Here is a 17,767-nt window from a genome sequence, read left to right as displayed (position 1 = left end):
CCTTAGACACATGAGATTGGCAGACATTTGAAGGTTGCTAACCGAAAGTATCAACCAGGATATGAGGAAAGCAGGAAACTTTCTACACAAGAGGACAGAAATGCTTAATGAAATTAAGTACACAAGAGGACAGAAATGCTCAATGAAATTAAGTACACTGATGCCCTGTCCTCTAGCACATTCCATTCCTGATGTCTATCCAAGCAAAGTCCTCATGTCCATCTACAGGGCACAAGTAGGAAAGTGCTGATTACAGTGGTGTTTGTAGTAACCAGGAGTTGGCAGCAACCTAAGCGTCCTTCACCAGTGGTACCGGTAGGTTAAATGGTTTTAGGTTGGTTTCCTCCAAAACCAGACCCTGAGATGAGGATTTGCATTCAAGTAGCTTACTTGGGAGGTGATTTAAGGAAGTACCACCATGGGAGTAGGAAAGTGAGGCAGCGGCTCTCTGAGACTCAATGAAGGATACATGATCAGCAGGTTACCTCAGAGGACAATAGAAGCTTCCTCTCACTGGAGAACATAGGGAGGCAGTGCTGGCCATGACCCCAGAGTAACCCCACCTGAGTAGGTGGAACACAGGGGCATTTATGCCCCCACTCACATTTTCCAGGCTGAGTGGTGTTCCAGGGCCATTAGTTGCAGGTCCATCTGGATGGCCAAAGCACAGGCCAAGAGAAAGCCTTCAGGTAGAGAGTCCCAAGTTCATGCAGTATGATACAGGAGGCATGGACTAGAACTGTTAGTGCCACAGAGAGAGCACAAGGCAACACTTGTGTCATGAAGATGGTTTTAGAAATGGGGGGGGGGTGTTGTGGGAGGAATTAGGAGATAGGAATTGACATATATACATTATTGATACTATGTGTAAAATAGATAACTAATGAGAACCTACTGTATAGCACAGGGAACTCTACTCAGTGCTCTGTGGTGACTTAAATGAGAAGGAAATCCAAAAAACAGGGGATATATGTATATGTATAACTGATTCACTTTGCTGTATTGTATAAATGAAAACAATATTATAAAACAACTATACTCTAATAAAAATTCTTTTTAATTATAAAAAGAAATAAAGTATAGAGGGAAGTGCATTAGAAACAGCAAGAGTGATAGACCTATATCATTAACATAAATTAAAAATACATGCAGAAACAAAAGCACATTATATATGTCACACTCATAACTTATATGTGGACAAATTGAGGACACATTATACAGTGCCTCAGGGTGGAGTGGTGAATGGGACTGAAGATGGAGAAGAAAAATAGAAATTTAGGGGCCTCATGGAAATTCATGAGGAAATGCTGTCATAACCTGGGGGAGAGATTTAAAATATCCATCTCCTTCTGCTCCTCTAGGTTAATGAACCTGCTTTTCCTGGACCCCCTTAAAACCCTAACCTCCCACGTTACACTTAGGATATCTGGATTCAGCCTCCCTAAGAGTAGGAACTGTATGGATTACAAGGTCACTCCACTCTCAGCCTGGTGCCAGGTCTCACCAGAGTACATTTGAACAAGAGGTGCACAAGGACAACCCAAGTTCCCACGACTACATTTCCCAGAGCTCCCTGGTGATTCTAACTAGATTCAAGGGGTGGAGCAGTTTGCAAACCAGTGAGGTTTCTTCCTGGGCTTGTCCAGGAAGTGGGAGGATGGCAGTCAGCCCGGTTCCTGGTTGTGGGCCCCAGGGGAGCTCGGTAAGTGACATGTTGTGCTTTGAAATCGGGGCTTAATCCTATTTCAAATGTGAGTCCAGGAGACTAGATACTACACAGACCCGAATGTCAGGTCCTAAGCCAGTTCAGAAAGTTTGGCTGACATATAACTTGAGTCCTTATGCTGTAATTACTGTACAGGATAATGGAGGAGATAACACACCCCAATTCAAACTGTCGGGGTTGATGCCGAAAGCTCAGCTTCTCTGTACGCCGGTGCCAAATCAGATCTTGGAGACAGAGTTTTGGGTGAAGTAGAAAAGGAGAGCTTTATTACTTCGTCAGGCAAAGGGGGACACAACAGCTCCTGCCTCGAAAAACTATGTGTCCCAACCCAGGAAGATTTGATAAGGAGTTTTATAACAATACTTCCCAAGGGTGGGGTTGTGGACAAGATAAGGATGTGTGCAGGGTCTCAGGTGGTCAGTCCCCTAATCTTGATGAGCTTCTCTGGTCCCTTTAATCTTGCTTCCGGTGGTTTCTTGGCTGCTCCTCCCTTGATTAGCAACTGTTCGAATCTGCCCTCTGGAACTCAGGGAAGGTCAAGGAGGCTGGAGTCTTGCCGACAAGAAATGGGGGACAAAAATAAGAGGCCAAGCCTCCATACCTGGGTGCCTCACAGGGCCCTGCTCAGTTTCAGGGTTAGAGTAACAGCCATGTGACATCCCAGGTGTGAGGACTTGGGCAGGTCATTTAAGCATCTCTAAAAGTCAGTTTATCCCTCAGAAAATTGGAGCTAATAAGAGAGCTTACTTTAAAAGTTTGTTGCGAGGATTAAAGTATATAAAATATAGCTAATGTGTACAACACGTGATTCAGGGGACAGGATTTCCCTCTTGGATAATTGAAACAGCAATGTCCACCTTCTCTATCCCCACCTGGGTGTGTCCCAAAGGGCCCAGTTAGTCCTGCCGTCAGCAAATTCATGATCACTCCTGCTCCTCCTGCATTAGCTGATCAGAAATTCTCTAATGATCATCCCCAAACTCCAGGGAGGCTGTGTTGCGTTGTCTGCACAGTTTAAGGGAATTCTTGAGGACGTTTTATCTTGATGGAAGGAAGAGCCTAAGGGAAGGTCTCCAGGAGCCATAAATGACAAGAACCAGCTCTTTCACTGTCAGGCAGGCTGAGGACACCACTCCCTGAGCACAAATGTGCAGAATTCCACAGGAGAGAGGAGCCTGTGGAGGCTGACAGCCCCAGAGCAAGGGGTCTGTGGACTCTCCCCTCTGGACTTTGCTCCCTTGCCCTGGCCCGATGCCCACAACAACAACACGCCTGTTGGCTCTTCTTTGATGAACTGACCTTTCCCTTCCCCCAAGTCACAGTTTAGTTCCTCAGCCACAAAATGGCTGACCCCGCCCCCTCTCACTCAGAAGGAAGTTGTTAACTGCCAACTATGTATATAGCTGCATCCTGCCCATAGACTTATTTTGTTTGCCCTTTATAGGTTTAAATAGTTCAGAGCCAACTTTAAAAATAGGCAGATTTCACCCACAACTCTGAGTTTCTGCTCCTCAAGAGGGGGAAAAAAAGAGAAACAGAAACATTCAGAACTTCCTACTGCCTGGGTGTAACTTTTTTTTTTTGGCTCTTTTCCATTGGCCTTCTGTGCACTAAGCACTGTGAAGGACGGTCTGTGGGCACGGCTTGCCTGGCAACTTCTCTTGTTTTCATCCAGCAGATCACTGGGCTGGCCACTTGTCCCTGGGGCTGGGTTGGGTTGTGGTGTCCTTGCAGTGAGCCTCGGCACCAAAAAAAGGTAAGTAAAGGGAAGGGATGGGAAGGGAAGGGAAAGGGAAGGAGAGGAAAAGAAAATCACAGCATATAGAATGAAAAGCCACTTAGAAGCACCTCTTAAAATTCTACTATTCATTTGGACAGTTCTATTGCTAGGCATATACCCAATGAATTGAAAACAGATACAGAAAAAAGTACTTGACCACAAATGTTCTCAGCAGCACTGTTCACAACAGCCGAAGGTGGAGCGGGCATAGAGACAGGACGTAGACTGGTGGTTGCCAGAGGCTGGAGGAAATGGGGAATAACTGCTTCATGAGTCTGGGGTTTTACCAGGGGTAGTGAGATATTTTGGAACTAGATAGAAGTCGTGGTTGCACAAAGTTGTGAATGTACCAAATGACACAGAATTGTTCACTTTAAATGGTTTATTTAGGTCACGTGAATTTCACATCAATTTTTAAAAATCTGTTCAGTCATGACAGATATGCTGGCAGTAGGTACAGAAGGTTCCACCTCTGTCCAAACGTGTATTTATGCTGCTTGTAGCCCTGAGTGTGACATCAGCATTTCACTCCCTTCCCCTGGGCCCTCATTTTAGTTCCTGAAGCATAAAACAGAGGACTCCATTCCTTCCCTCAAAAGGAGGTGTTTTTTTTTTTTTACTATCAACTCCCTAGTACTTCTGTCCCAGAAACTTATTTTGTTTGGCTTTTCTATCTTCAGCTGAGCAGCTGTGTTCCTTTAGATTGTCCTTCTGGGCCTGCTCAGTAGTCCTCACAATACCTGCCTGACTCTGCAAGCTTTAGCTCAGAGCCCTGGCTGAGCTGCAGGCCTTCAGTACATAAAGCCCTGTTGTCCAATGGCCTCTGAGCAGGGCTAGCCTAACAGCTCCCTTTCCATCCAGAAATCAAGCAGATGCCCACCTGCCCTGGTGTCAGGGTGGGTTGTAGTGTCAATCCAGTGTGATGCCATGTCTTTCACTGAGACAGAGAAAAGGAAAAAGAAGGAAAAGGATAGGAAATAAAACACAAACACACCACACACACACACACACACACAAAGAAAAGCCACTCACTAGCACTCCTTAGGGCTCTTTTATTCAGTCATGCCAGAAGTGCAGGAAGTAGGTATAGAAGATTTCATCTCAGTCCATAACTGTACTTGTGGTGGCAGCATCTCAGGGGTGAACTACCTCTGGTTCAACCTGTTTTTAATTCTTCTATTTTAGGCTTTTGCTTACAACTTTATTTGGGGAACGAATAAGGGTTTCTTTAGTTGAAAAATAAAAAAATAAAATAATAAAAATGAAATAAAATAAGATAAAATAAAATAAAATAGAAAAACACTGCTATACATGAAAGAGGTAGAGACCCTAGACTGGGAGCTGGACAATGAGTTCTTCATATTGACCTGCTCTCCAGGGCTACATCAAAAAGGTAATTTGTAACTGAAGTACCATGTCACTTAGGGGTAAATCACAGCAGCCAGTTGACTATTGAACATTGACCATTCAACAAAATAACAAGCATTCATTTGGTGACAGAAGAAGTCTCTTTTGCCTGACTTTCAAGGCCCTCTGGAAGTTGCCTCATCTTGTACATCTTACCTTTCTTTCACACAGCTCTCCAAAATGACCACTGATACAACTTGTCAGGTTCCCCAGATTTAGAAGCTGAGGCCAGGACCATGTGCAAGTGGCTTATGATGTGCTCCTGGGAGAACTCCAGTGTCAGCCTGAATGTGAATTATAACTCAAAGTCTTTCCAGACTCAAGGCAAGGCAGCTGGGTTTTCAGAACATCTCACCAGTAAGTCACTGATACAGGGCTGCCCTGGCAGGACATGAAGTCCCTGGCACTTCCAATTTTCACATAGGAAGGCAAAGCAGCTCCAGGAGCCCCCACGAAGTCTTCCAAAGAGTCCACAATGCAGCTCCTTAAGCACAAGGACACAGAAGCCATGCTAGTCAGAGGCACAGAAAAAGCAGTCAAAGACATCTAAAGGCTTCTGGGTGGCTTACAGACAGCATTCTCCCCACATTAGCCTCAGTCCTGAATCCTCACCAATGCCATGTGCTCTCTCAAGGTACCCTGAGCATGTTCTGTTCTTTACCCTCTGTACCTGAGGCAGAAGTCTATAGGTCTGATGGCTTCCATTACATCACATTTTTAAAATGTTTTTAAACTACTTTAGCCAAATTCTCATAACATTTCTACTCTTTGTTCTATATTAAAAGGAAACTATTCCTTATATATAGTTCTGTCTCCACCTTTGATTTCTTTCTTGAATATAGTTTAGGTGAGATGTCTGGCTGGAGTGGAGCTTGGACTCCTCAGTCTTTCCAGTGAATACGAGGGAAGATGACTGATGACAGGAGATACTTTAATGGCTGATCTTCTGTATATCGGTGGTTCTGACACCATACATTAAGAAAACTGCCTTGGGCTTCCCTGGTGGCGCAGTGGTTGAGAATCTGCCTGCCAATGCAGGGGACACGGGTTCGAGCCCTGGTCTGGGAAGATCCCACATGCCGCGGAGCAACTAGGCCCGTGAGCCACAACTACTGAGCCTGCGCGTCTGGAGCTTGTGCTCCACAACAAGAGAGGCTGCGACAGTGAGAGGCCCGCGCACCGCGATGAAGAGTGGCCCCCACTTGCCGCAACTAGAGAAAGCCCTCGCACAGAAACGAAGACCCAACACAGCCAAAAATAAATAAATAAATTAATAAATAATAAAAATAAAGGAATTCCTTTAAAAAAAAAAAAAGTTCTTTTAAGAAAACTGCCTTATTTTTCTACCCCAATATCCCCAATTATACTTTACACATAAAGGAAGACCGTGTGCTACCATTACATATTGGTCTTTGCTATGTTTGGTAATTCTTGTAGTAGCAATCAGGGACATAGAACATGATTCACCCCTCCTAACTGATCCTATGGCAACTAATCATCTGATTGGTTCCTTCTGAGCCCCCGTGTGCTGGCTTCCACAACCTCCAGGCTCAGAACCCATCAGTGTTGCTGTCATTTCCTGTGGTTGCACTTGCTACACCCTCCCCTATGCAACTCAGATGCTCCCTTTACTCTTCAGTCCTTTCCCTTCTCTTTTGTGATTTTTAGGTACTTTTCACAACTCATGTAACACTAAACTATCTTTCTGTTTTCAAAGGAAGTCACAATATACATTTTACTATCTCTTCTATTATTTCTAGAGTTCGGTCCAGGAGAAAGGAATTTCTGAGACTTCTGAATTAAAACTGAACATCAACTTGCTTCCATTTGCTTAGAAATATTTTAAGTGCCTTTCTGGGAGTTCTCAGTAGATGCTCTAAGTGTGTTCTTTATATATCCCTTGAGTCTTCTCTAATATTAATCATGAAGCTGAAAGGAAAGGACGTATCTGCACAGAAATGCTATATATCAAGAAATAAGGCTAGTTGTGTTTTCAGTTAGCTATTTTCCTGGCAACTGTTTTCTAAGTTTTGCCAGTATTTCACTGTGAATCACAACTTTAGTCATAGCAATTTCTTCTGTTTAATCACAGAATACTCAGGTAATATTTGGTTACTCTTTCTGATTTACTTCACTCTGTATGACAGACTCTAGGTCCATCCACATCTCTACAAATGACCCAATTTTCTTCCTTTCTATGGCTGAGTAATACTCCATTGTATATATGTACCACATCTTTATCCCTTCATCTGTCGATGGACATTTAGGTTAATTCCATCTCCTGGCTATGGTAAATAGCGCTGCAATGAACATTGGGGTGCCTGTGTCTTTTGAAGTATGGTTTTCTCAGGGCATATGCCCAGTAGTGGGACTGCGGGGTCATATGGTAGTTATATTTTTAGTTTTTTAAGGAACCTCGATACTGTTCTCCATAGTGGCTGTATCAATTTACATTCACACCAACAGTGCAAGAGTGTTCCTTTTCTCCACACCCTCTCCAGCATTTATTGTTTATAGATTCTTTTGATGATGGCCATTCTGACCACTGTGAGGTGATACCTCATTGTAGTTTTGATCTGCATTTCTCTAAAAATTAGTGATGTTGAGCATCTTTTCATGTGCCTCTTGGCCATCTGTATGTCTTATTTGGAGAAATGTCTACTTAGGTCTTCTGCCCATTTTTTTTTTTTTAATTTATTTATTTATTTATTTTTGGCGGCACTGTGTCTTCATTGCTGCGCGCGGGCTTTCTCTAGCTGTGGCGAGGGGGGGGGCTACTCTTCGTTGTGGAGCACGGGCTCTAGGCACACGGGCTTCAGTAGTTGTGGCACACGGGCTTAGTTGCTCCACGGCATGTGGGATCTTCCCGGGCCTGGGCTCGAACCAGCGTCCCCTGCATTGGCAGGCGGATTCTTAACCACTGCGCCACCAGGGAAGTCCCCTGCCCATTTTTTAACTGGGTTGTTTCTTTTTTGGATATTGAGGTACATGAACTCTTCGTATATTTTGGAGATTAATCCCATGTCAGTTGCTTCATTTGCAAATATTTTCTCCCATTCTGAGGGTTGTCTTTTTGTCTCATTTATGGTTTTCTTTGCTGTGCAAAAGATTTTAAGTTTAATTAGGTCCTATTTGTTTATTTTTGATTTTATTTCCATTACTCTAGGAGGTGGGTCAAAAAGGATCTTGCTGTGATTTATGTCATGGAGTGTTCTGCCTATGTTTTCCTCTAAGAGTTTTATACTTTCTGACCTTATATGTAGGTCTTTAATCCATTTTGAGTTTATTTCGGTGTATGGTGTTAGGGAGTGTTCTAATTTCATTCTTCTGTGTGTAGCTGTCCAGTTTTCCCAGTACCACTTATTGAAGAGGCTGTCTTTTCTCCATTGTATACTCTTGCCTCCTTTGTCATAGATTAGGTGACCATAGGTGCATGAGTTTATCTCTGGGCTTGCTATCCTGTTCCGTTGCTCTATATTTCTGTTTGTGTATCAGTACCATACTGTATTGATTACTGTAGCTTTGTAGTATAGTCTGAAGTCCAGGAGCCTGATTCCTCTAGCTCCATTTTTCTCTCTCAAGATTGCTTTGACTATTCAGAGTCCTTTTTGTTTCCATACAAATTGTAAAATAGTTTGTTCTAATTCTGTGAAAAATGCCATTGGTAATTTGACAGGGATTGCATTGAATCTGTAGATTGCTATGGGTAGTATAGTCATTTTCACAATATTGATTCCTTCAATCCAAGAACATGGTATATCTCTCCATCTGTTTGTGTCATCTTTAATTTCTTTCATCAGTATCTTATAGTTTTCTGAGTACAGGTTTTTACCTCCTTAGGTAGGTTTATTCCTAGGTATTTTATTCTTTTGGTTGCAATGGTAAATGGGATTGTTTCCTTAATTTCTCTTTCTGATCTTTCATTGTTAGTGTATAGGTATACAAGATAGTTCTGTGTATTAATTTTGTATCCTGCAACTTTACTAAATTCATTGATTAGCTCTAGAAGCTTTCTGGTGGCATCTTTAGGATTTTCTATGTATAGTAGAATGTTATCTGCAAACAGTGAGCATTTTATTTCTTTTCCAATTTGTATTCCTTTTATTTCTTTTTCTTCTCTGATTGCCTTGGCTAGGACTTCCAAAACTATGTTGAATAATAGTGGCGAGAGTGGACACCCTTGTCTTGTCCCTGATCTTAGAGGAAATGCTTTCAGTTTTTCACCATTGAGAATAATGTTTGCTGTGGGTTTGTCATATATGACCTTTATTATGTTGAGGTAGTTTCCCTGTATGCTCACTTTCTGGATAGTTTTCATCATAAATGAGTGCTGAATTTTGTCAAAAGCTTTTTCAGCATCTATTGAAATGATCATATGTTTTTTATTCTTCAAGTTGTTAATATGGTGTGATTTGTATATATTGAAGAATCCTTGCGTCCCTCGGATAAATCCCACTTGATCACGGTGTATGATGCTTTTAATGTGTTGTTGGATTTGGTTTGCTAATATTGAGGATTTTTGTGTCTATATTCATCAGTGATATTGGTCTGTAGTTTTTTTGTGATATCTTTGTCTGGTATTGGTGTCAGGGTGATGGTGGCCTCGTAGAATGAGTTTGGAAGTGTTCTACCCTCTGCAATTTTTTTGGAAGAGTTTGAGAAGGATGGGTGTTAGCTCTTCTCTAAATGTTTGATAGAATTCTCCTGTGAAGCCTTCTGGTTCTGGACCTTTGTTTGTTGGAAGATTTTTAGTCACAGTTTCAATTTCTTTACTTGTGATTGGTCTGTTCATATTTTCTATTTCTTCTGGTTCAGTCTTGGAAGGTTGTACTTTTCTAAGAATTTGTCCATTTCTTCCAGGTTGTCCATTTTATTGGCATATAATTGCTTGTAGTAGTCTCTTCCAATCCTTTGTATTTCTGTGGTGTCAGTTGTAACTTCTCGTTTTTCATTCCTAATTTTGTTGATTTGAGTCTTCTCCCTTTTTTTCTTGAGTCTGGCTAAAGATTTATCAATTTTGTTTATCTTCTCAAAGAACCAGATTTTAATTTTATTGACCATTGCTATTGTTTTCTTCATGACATTGAGAAAGAATTAGGTTTTTAATTCCTACAAAACACCTTTCAGCATGCTTAACTTTCTGATAATACCCTCACCTGCACCAGTTTTATTTTGGGGGTTTGTTGTTGTTGTTGTTTGTTTTTAGATCCACAGAACATGAAAATCCTTTTTTTGACAAGGCTTAGAAAGCTGCACTATCTCTTTTTTCCTCCCTCTATATGAAGAATATATTTAAATGAATGTTGGTCAGTAGGACATTTGTCAGCTATGGGTATTGGGTGCTCAACTGTCTAATATTACCATTTGAATGTTGTATATGATTGTAAGGCTTATGTCACTAAAGATTTTTATTCTGATTTTTCATGATCAAAATTCATGTGATATTGTATAGACATGCTTTGTAGTGAACTATAGTAGCAATAATTTCTGTACATGATCTAGGGTTTATTCCAGCATTTCTTTTCCTTTTTTTTTTAAACAAAATATTTTTTTTAAAAATTAACAAATGATGGAAATAGAAAAGTCTACATAAAGATTTTAGAAGGAGAACTTACAGGACACAAATTTGTGATTCATTAGATGAGACACTTGGATGTGATTCCAAAAGCTTTTATTGAGCATTGTCAAATTTGTAAGCTTCATAGGGATGGACATCATACTTATAAATGCCCTTCTATAAGGGCTACCGGAGATGTGAAATTCTTTTTTTTTTTTTTTTTAAACATCTTTATTGAAGTATAATTGCTTTACAATGGTGTGCTAGCTTCTGCTTTACAACAAAGTGAATCAGTTACACATATACATATGTTGCCATATCTCTTCCCTCTTGCATCTCCCTCCCTCCAACCCTCCCTATCCCACCCCTCTAGGTGGTCACAAAGCACCGAGCTGATCTCCCTGTGCTATGCGGCTGCTTCCCACTAGTTATCTATTTTACATTTGGTAGTGTATATATGTCCATGACACTCTCTCACCCTGTCACATCTCACCCCTCCCCCTCCCCATATCCTCAAGTCCATTCTCTAGTAGGTCTGTGTCTTTATTCCCATCTTGCCACTAGGTTCTTCATGACCTCTTTTTTTTTTTTTTTTTTTTCCCTTAGATTCCATATATATGTGTTAGCATACTGTATTTGTTTTTCTCTTTCTGACTTACTTCACTCTGTATGACAGACGATGTGAAATTCTTGACCTTAATATCATCTTTGAAAATATTAAATTGAAAATTCTGTTAACTTATATTTTAAGAATCGGCATATTGTATTACTGCAAGAGATTTGATTTTCAGCAGAGTGCAAAGTTCTTTCAAATGCACATGTCTTTTTTTCTAATTTCATTTTGTTTTAAAGCATTTTTTTAGTGTAGTTTTCTCATTTAGTAAATGTTGTCTAATTGAACAAAAAAGAAAGACGATAGAAATACATAGCTTATCACCATTAACCTATGGGTGGGATTCTTTGTACCATGTCACCTCAGGCCATGCCATCTTACCAATAGTAATGCACCACTGTTACAATTAGTGTCCATACTAGATTAGAACTCTGGTAACAGGGGACAGAAATTTTTTTCTACATGGGATTTTACAAAATACAGACTTTTGGGAGAGGGGGTGCTCACCTTACCAGAAAGTCAAGAGATAGCCTAATCCTCACCAGTGTCATGTGCCCTCTCAAGGTACACTGAACATGCTCTGTTCTTTACCCTCTGTACCTGAGGCAGAGGTCAATAGGTCTAATGGCTTTCACTTAGGTCACACTTTTTAAATGTTTTAAAATTACTTCAACCATAATTCTCATAACTTTTCTACTCTATCCTATAATAAAAGGAGTCAATTCTGCCTTTCTCTTCCTTAGTTTTTCATTTTGATTTACATCTTCACGGCTGATGGAGAGGTAACACTATTAGAATATATACATATATTTTTTTTTCTATTATCCTTTTTGAGTTTTATTTTTTCCTTCAGAAATACCAATTATCTTTATATTGGATTGTCTGGTTTTATGTCTATTAGCTTCTCTCTAACTCTTTAATGGCTTTATCTCTTCATTGAAACCATTGAGTATTAAGTTTTTCTTCTACATAAGTCATTTGATATTATGCTATATATATATTCCCCTTTTGTTCATAATTACTTATATATTATCTTTGTTGTTATTCTTAATTAGTTTCCTAAGTTATAAATAGTTCTTTTGATAACACTGTGTTATTTTATCACCTCATTTTTTGGCTTTTTGGTATGAGTCCGTTTTAAATGTTCTATCTCTTCAAGTACCTGTGAAGAATATCTTTCCGTTGTTCAGTTTATGTTTCTTCTTGAGCTGGTTGTCTTTTTCCCCTATCTTTTGTGTATTATGTCCTTTTCTTCTGATCCCAGTCTCATAGTATATTTGCATTCTGTTTTTTTCATCATATTCATGCATGTATAGTTCTGTCTCCATCTTTTATTTGTTTTTTGAATGAAATGTGACTGGTGACATGTCTGGCTGGAGTGGACCTTGGACTCTGCAATCTTTCCAGTGGAGATGAGGGAAGATGACTGAAGACAAGAGATATTTTGATGGCTGGTCTTCTGCATACGAATGGTTCTTCCTCCTTTCTGGTGACACCATACATTAAGAACATTGCCTTATTTTTCTGCCCCAATATCCCCAATTATACTTTACACCTAAAGGAAGACAGGTGCTACCATTACATACTTGTCTTTTCTGTGTTTGGTAAATCTTGTAGTAGCAATCAGGGACCTGAGACAGGGTTCACCCATCCTTGCTGATTGTATGACAAATATTCATCTGGTCTGTTGTGTCTGAGCCCCCTGCTGGTGACTTCTACAGTCTCCAGGCTTAGAATCCACCAGTTTTGCTCCCATGTTCCATCATTGTACATTCAGCTCTCTTCTCTATGCAACCCAAAAGGCCATTTTACTCCTTCTGTTTTGTGATTTTAAAATATTCTTCATATTCATGTCCCAATGAGAACTACTGTCCTTGTTTTCAAGGAAGAATATGATATATTTAAAACTATTTTTTCTTTTATTTCTACAGTGTGAACTAGGAAGAACTATCCTAAGTCTTCTGAATTAAAACTGAGACTCTATCTACATTGAACTTCCTCAGAAAATTATGCTTTTCTGAGACATCTCAGCTGGCTCCCTAAGTGTGTTCACGCTCCCTCCTTTTATTCTTTTCTTATATTTATGATCAAGCAAAATGAAATGGTATATCAGTGCACATCTAAATTACAAGTCAATATATAAACTTTGCAGTGTTTTCACCCAGTTTTATCCTGACAACTACTTTCTAGTGCCTCCATATTTCACCTTCTATCATAACTTCAGTAGTACAAAATCTCTTATATTTAGTCATGGAATATGCAGGTATAATTTGGTTATAACATGTTGCTTGCATCCAGACCCCTATACTGTCTTCTTCTCAATGAACTTGAAGTTATTAAATTCTAAATTAACATAACATCTTTTTTTTTAACATCTTTATTGGAGTATAATTGCTTTACATTGTTGTGTTAGTTTCTGCTGTATAACAAAGTGAATCAACTATATGTACACATATATCCCCATATCCCCTCCAGAAGGAACAAAGAAAAATCTTTAAAATCAAAAGATAGCTTTAAAAAATATACATTAATTTCCAAATAAAAAGATGTTGGTTAACCCAGAAATGAAATGACCAGGCAGGTCCAAATCATATTTCTTTTGTTCCACATCACCTGCCCTCCTTACTTATCCAGCACTGATTCTGGATACAGAAGCAGAAGAGGGTCTGTGGTGGTCTGGCTAAGTTGTTTTCTCGGTGTCTGAGTGGTAGAGTTTTTGGCTTGTGCAGATGTTGAAAAAGGATACTGATGCGTGTAAAGATGAGAAGAAATGAAATAAGCTTAAGAGATTTGGAGGAGATCAGATTGCAGACATCAAGAATAGAAAAAGTTGAAACACTAGCAAAATGGGAAGAATAACTGATCAAAAAAGAGAATTAGGTGAATCTGAAAGAAATGACATTAAGAAGGACAACAGGAATACATAACTTATCACCATTAACCTAGGGGCAGGGCCTTTTGTAGCCTCTCACCTCAGGCCATGTCATCTTACCAATGGTAATGCACCACTGTTACAATCAGTGTCCACACTGGATTATGACTCTGGTATCAGGGGACAGAAACATTTCCTACATGAGATTTTACAAAATAAGGGCTTCTTTTTTTTTTTTTTTTTTTTCTGGTTTACCTTACCGGAAAGTCTAGATATAGCTTAAGACTTGATTTTTGTCTTTTCTCATCTTTCCTTTTCCTGCTTTTCATCCCTCAACTCAATACATTCTTTGTTGATATTATTCTTCAGCAAGTTCTCCTAGTAGATTTGAGCAAATATCATACCAGGTTCTGGCCCTGCAGTAGAAGCATCTGCTTAGGTTTCAGCAAAAGTTCCTCAACAGAATCTTATTGAACTGACTTGGACCACATGCCATCCATGAGCAAAACACTGGTCCTAGAGCAAATGTGCTTTGAATTACGCCTACTTGGGTCACATGTCTATTCATTCAGCTCAGTATGTACAGCTCACTCTCCATACAAGCCAGACATAACAATTTGATGATGGTGCATTTTGTCCAAACTGCAGCCTTCCCCTACTGCCCTTCTCACAGTGATTTCTCATCTCAGAGTAAAAGACAAAAGGTCAGATCTCATCTCAATCCATGCTTCCACTTACTCCCTCTGCTCCCTTCATCCTGTCTTCCTTGAATGTTATTTGGAGACTCTAGGCAGGTTCCAGTTTAGGGTTTGTTTGTTTTTTAACTCTCTGGTCCCTCTTCCTAAATCATCCTCCCACACTTGTGGACATGGCTCATTCTCTCACATCCTTAAAGTCATAGTGAAGCTTCCTCTGCCCACCTTATTGGAAACTGAAGCTCTCTCTGTGCACATCTTATCTACCTTCTTTGCTTTATTTTCCCCAGAACACTTATCACTATCTAAGAAATTGCATGTTTTTAAAATTCATTTAATTCACTATCTGTGTCATACCAGACCCCACTAAAATGTAAGATTCTTTAAGATAAGCAACCACCAGTAACATATACATAATAGATTTTCAGTAAACTATTTATTGAATAAATCAATAAATCAGTTTGTGAATGAATATGAATCTTTGGGTGGGGAAATTTGTGTAAGGTTCAGCTGAAGAGGATATTGAGTTGGTCAACTACCATGAATGAAAGTACTATATTATATAATTCTCCTGTTTGTATTAGAAACTGTTTGTAAACTCTATTTTAATTGATAGCAACTTGTACCTCTCCTTATTCATCACCAAGAAAATCACATGTAAGCTGTTTATCATTTTACTCATCACTTCATCTGGATTTCCAACTTCTCATGCTCAAAACATGGAAGAAGTGATAATATTTTTCTTTCAGGGTTTTTCTTTCATTAAGTGAACTTATGCATGTGAAAGCCATTAATACACCAAAAGCACACACAAAAAAGACTTATAATTACAGATATTTATAACCATTGTTTGTGTTTACATGTTTAAAATACATTTGTTATCATTAGGCTAATCAAAGAAATCCAAGTACAAAAGTAATATATTTGTTTTTGTTTTGTTTTCCTTGCCTTAAGGAATCATGAACATTGAAGCATATTTTGAAAGAATTGGTTACAAGCACTGTAGGAACAAATTGGACTTGGAAACATTAACTGACATTCTTCAGCACCAGATCCGAGCCATTCCCTTTGAGAACCTTAACATCCATTGTGGGGAAGCCATGGAATTGGGCTTAGAGGCCACTTTTGATCAAATTGTGAGGAGGAACCGAGGTGGGTGGTGTCTCCAAGTCAATCATCTTCTGTACTGGGCTCTGACCACAATTGGTTTTGAGACCACGATATTGGGAGGGTATGTATACAACACTTCAGCAAACAAATATAGCAATGCCATGATTCACCTCCTGCTGAAGGTGACCATTGATGGCAGGAACTACATAGCTGATGCTGGATTTGGACGCTCTTACCAGATGTGGCAGCCTCTAGAGTTAATTTCTGGGAAGGATCAACCCCAAGTGCCTTGCGTCTTCTGCTTGACAGAAGAGAGAGGAATCTGGTACCTGGACCAAATCAGAAGAGAGCAGTATATCCCAAACCAAGAATTTCTTAATTCTGAGCTCCTGGAGAAGAATAAATATCGGAAAATCTACTCTTTTACTCTTGAACCTCGAACAATCGAAGACTTTGAGTCTGTGAATATATACCTTCAGGAATCTCCAGCATCTGTCTTTACAAGCAAGTCATTTTGTTCCTTGCAGACTCCAGAAGGTGTTCACTGTTTAGTGGGCTTCACCCTCACCTACAGGAGATTCAATTATAAGGACAATACAGATTTGGTAGAGTTTAACACACTGAATGAAGAAGAAGTAAAAGAAAATCTAAAAAATATATTTAATATTTCCTTGGAGAAAAAGCTTGCCCCCAAACATGGTGATAAATTTTTTACCATATAGAGTAAGCAGTAAAAATGGTCTCAGTATTACTTCTGGTGCTGTAACTTTTTATTATAAAAAAAATTTTAACATCTATAAAAGTAGAGAGAATGAAATAATAAACCTCCATTTGTTTATCACTCAGTTTATCAGCTATAAACTAGAGGCCTATCTATCATATTTTCTCAATGCTCCCACATTATATTGCAGAAAATGCTAGACATCAAATGATTTCATCTTTAAAAATGTCAGCATATATAATTAGATAACATTTAAAAAAACATAACCATATACCTTTTCAAAAATAATAATAGCAAAGATGTTTTAATGATGGCCTATGGTTTTCTTGAGGAAAAAGTGATTTATACTAGAAAACTTTCCACATTGGTTGAATGTTGAATTCATAGAACATGTTTACCTATCATTCAGTGACTAGAACCTTGAGGAAAACTTTTTTATTAAATTCTACCAGTGTATACCCAATGTCATATTTGTGCAGAAATACCACATGCATAATGGGATTATAATTCAACCAAAAAGAAAGAGACATGACATTGCTTCCAAATAACCTAATATTTCTCAAAACAAGGTGTAAACCAATACTTGTTAGCATGTGATCAAGTACCAAGAGAGGGACACAACTAATAATTTCTTACATGGCTCCTTTTGCAACCACAGTTCTTCAAGTACCATTTTTCTTAATATGGGGACACTACTATTTATAACTTTCAAATTTTGGAACTCAGTATTTTTGCTTAAAAGTAATAAGTACTGCAAATTTAAAAATACTTATTATCTAAAAACTTGATGTTGGAAAAGTATGTTAAAACATTGTTGGCCAATACAATATCAGTCATAAAATTTTTGTTTGGCAGAGTTAGGTTATTATGGGGTTTCTTTTTTTTTTTTTTCCTGCAGTAGAGTCTTCCTTGAATCTTCTTTCTTGTCTCCCAGTTCTATTCTTTTACTTCCTTTTACACTTTGTTGTAAGAGAAAGAGTATGTGCTTCACAGTATACAGTTCTGAGTTCAAATCCTGTGGACACCAGGTGAATTAATTGATGAATCTGTGGCTCCCATTCCTCAGGGATAAAATGGGGACAATACCTATATGAATAAGTGCCAAACCTAGAGCACCATCTTCCTTCCCTCACGTTGGCCTTGTTCAGCTCTGCTGTTATCTTGCAGCACAGTCCGGTCCTGTATGGTACTGTTGGACAGAAAGGATTTCCTCACATTCTGAAAAGACAATGCCAAGGGAGGAGATTTCGGCAAGAGATACATTCCAGATCAAAATGTGGCTCAAG

At 39.2% G+C, this 17,767-nt stretch overlaps 1 protein-coding gene across 6 annotated transcripts; it reads left to right on the top strand.

Annotated features, from left to right (window-relative positions):
• The first annotated feature begins 1,632 nt into the window (after positions 1 to 1,632).
• LOC133081208 (arylamine N-acetyltransferase 1) lies at positions 1,633 to 16,598 on the top strand. Of its 6 annotated transcripts, none has more exons than XR_009698760.1 (4): positions 1,638 to 1,702; positions 3,402 to 3,482; positions 5,085 to 5,270; positions 13,015 to 13,057. XR_009698760.1 is itself a non-coding variant. In XM_061177292.1 (3 exons), exon 3 carries the CDS (start codon positions 15,610 to 15,612, stop codon positions 16,480 to 16,482), a length of 873 nt encoding a protein of 290 aa, XP_061033275.1. In that variant the 5' UTR covers positions 1,633 to 1,702; positions 3,405 to 3,482; positions 15,605 to 15,609; the 3' UTR covers positions 16,483 to 16,598. The 6 variants fall into 6 exon arrangements, 3 of the variants coding, with proteins under 3 accessions (XP_061033275.1, XP_061033274.1, XP_061033276.1); XR_009698759.1 differs by lacking the exon at positions 13,015 to 13,057 and adding an exon at positions 5,756 to 6,170; XM_061177292.1 differs by lacking the exons at positions 5,085 to 5,270; positions 13,015 to 13,057 and adding an exon at positions 15,605 to 16,598 and having other exon boundaries at positions 1,633 to 1,702; positions 3,405 to 3,482.
• The last annotated feature ends 1,169 nt before the right edge of the window (positions 16,599 to 17,767 follow it).

The sequence above is a fragment of the Eubalaena glacialis genome, chromosome 20, assembly GCF_028564815.1.
Source record: "Eubalaena glacialis isolate mEubGla1 chromosome 20, mEubGla1.1.hap2.+ XY, whole genome shotgun sequence".
Lineage (NCBI taxonomy): Eukaryota > Metazoa > Chordata > Mammalia > Artiodactyla > Balaenidae > Eubalaena > Eubalaena glacialis.
The sequence above is the reverse complement of the archived record's forward strand: the minus strand, read 5'-3'. Positions and strand labels throughout refer to the sequence as shown.

Bases quoted from the DNA above. Each gene is read 5' to 3' on its own strand.
- LOC133081208 (XM_061177292.1), top strand. From the start codon at position 15,610: ATGAACATTGAAGCATATTTTGAAAGAATTGGTTACAAGCACTGTAGG.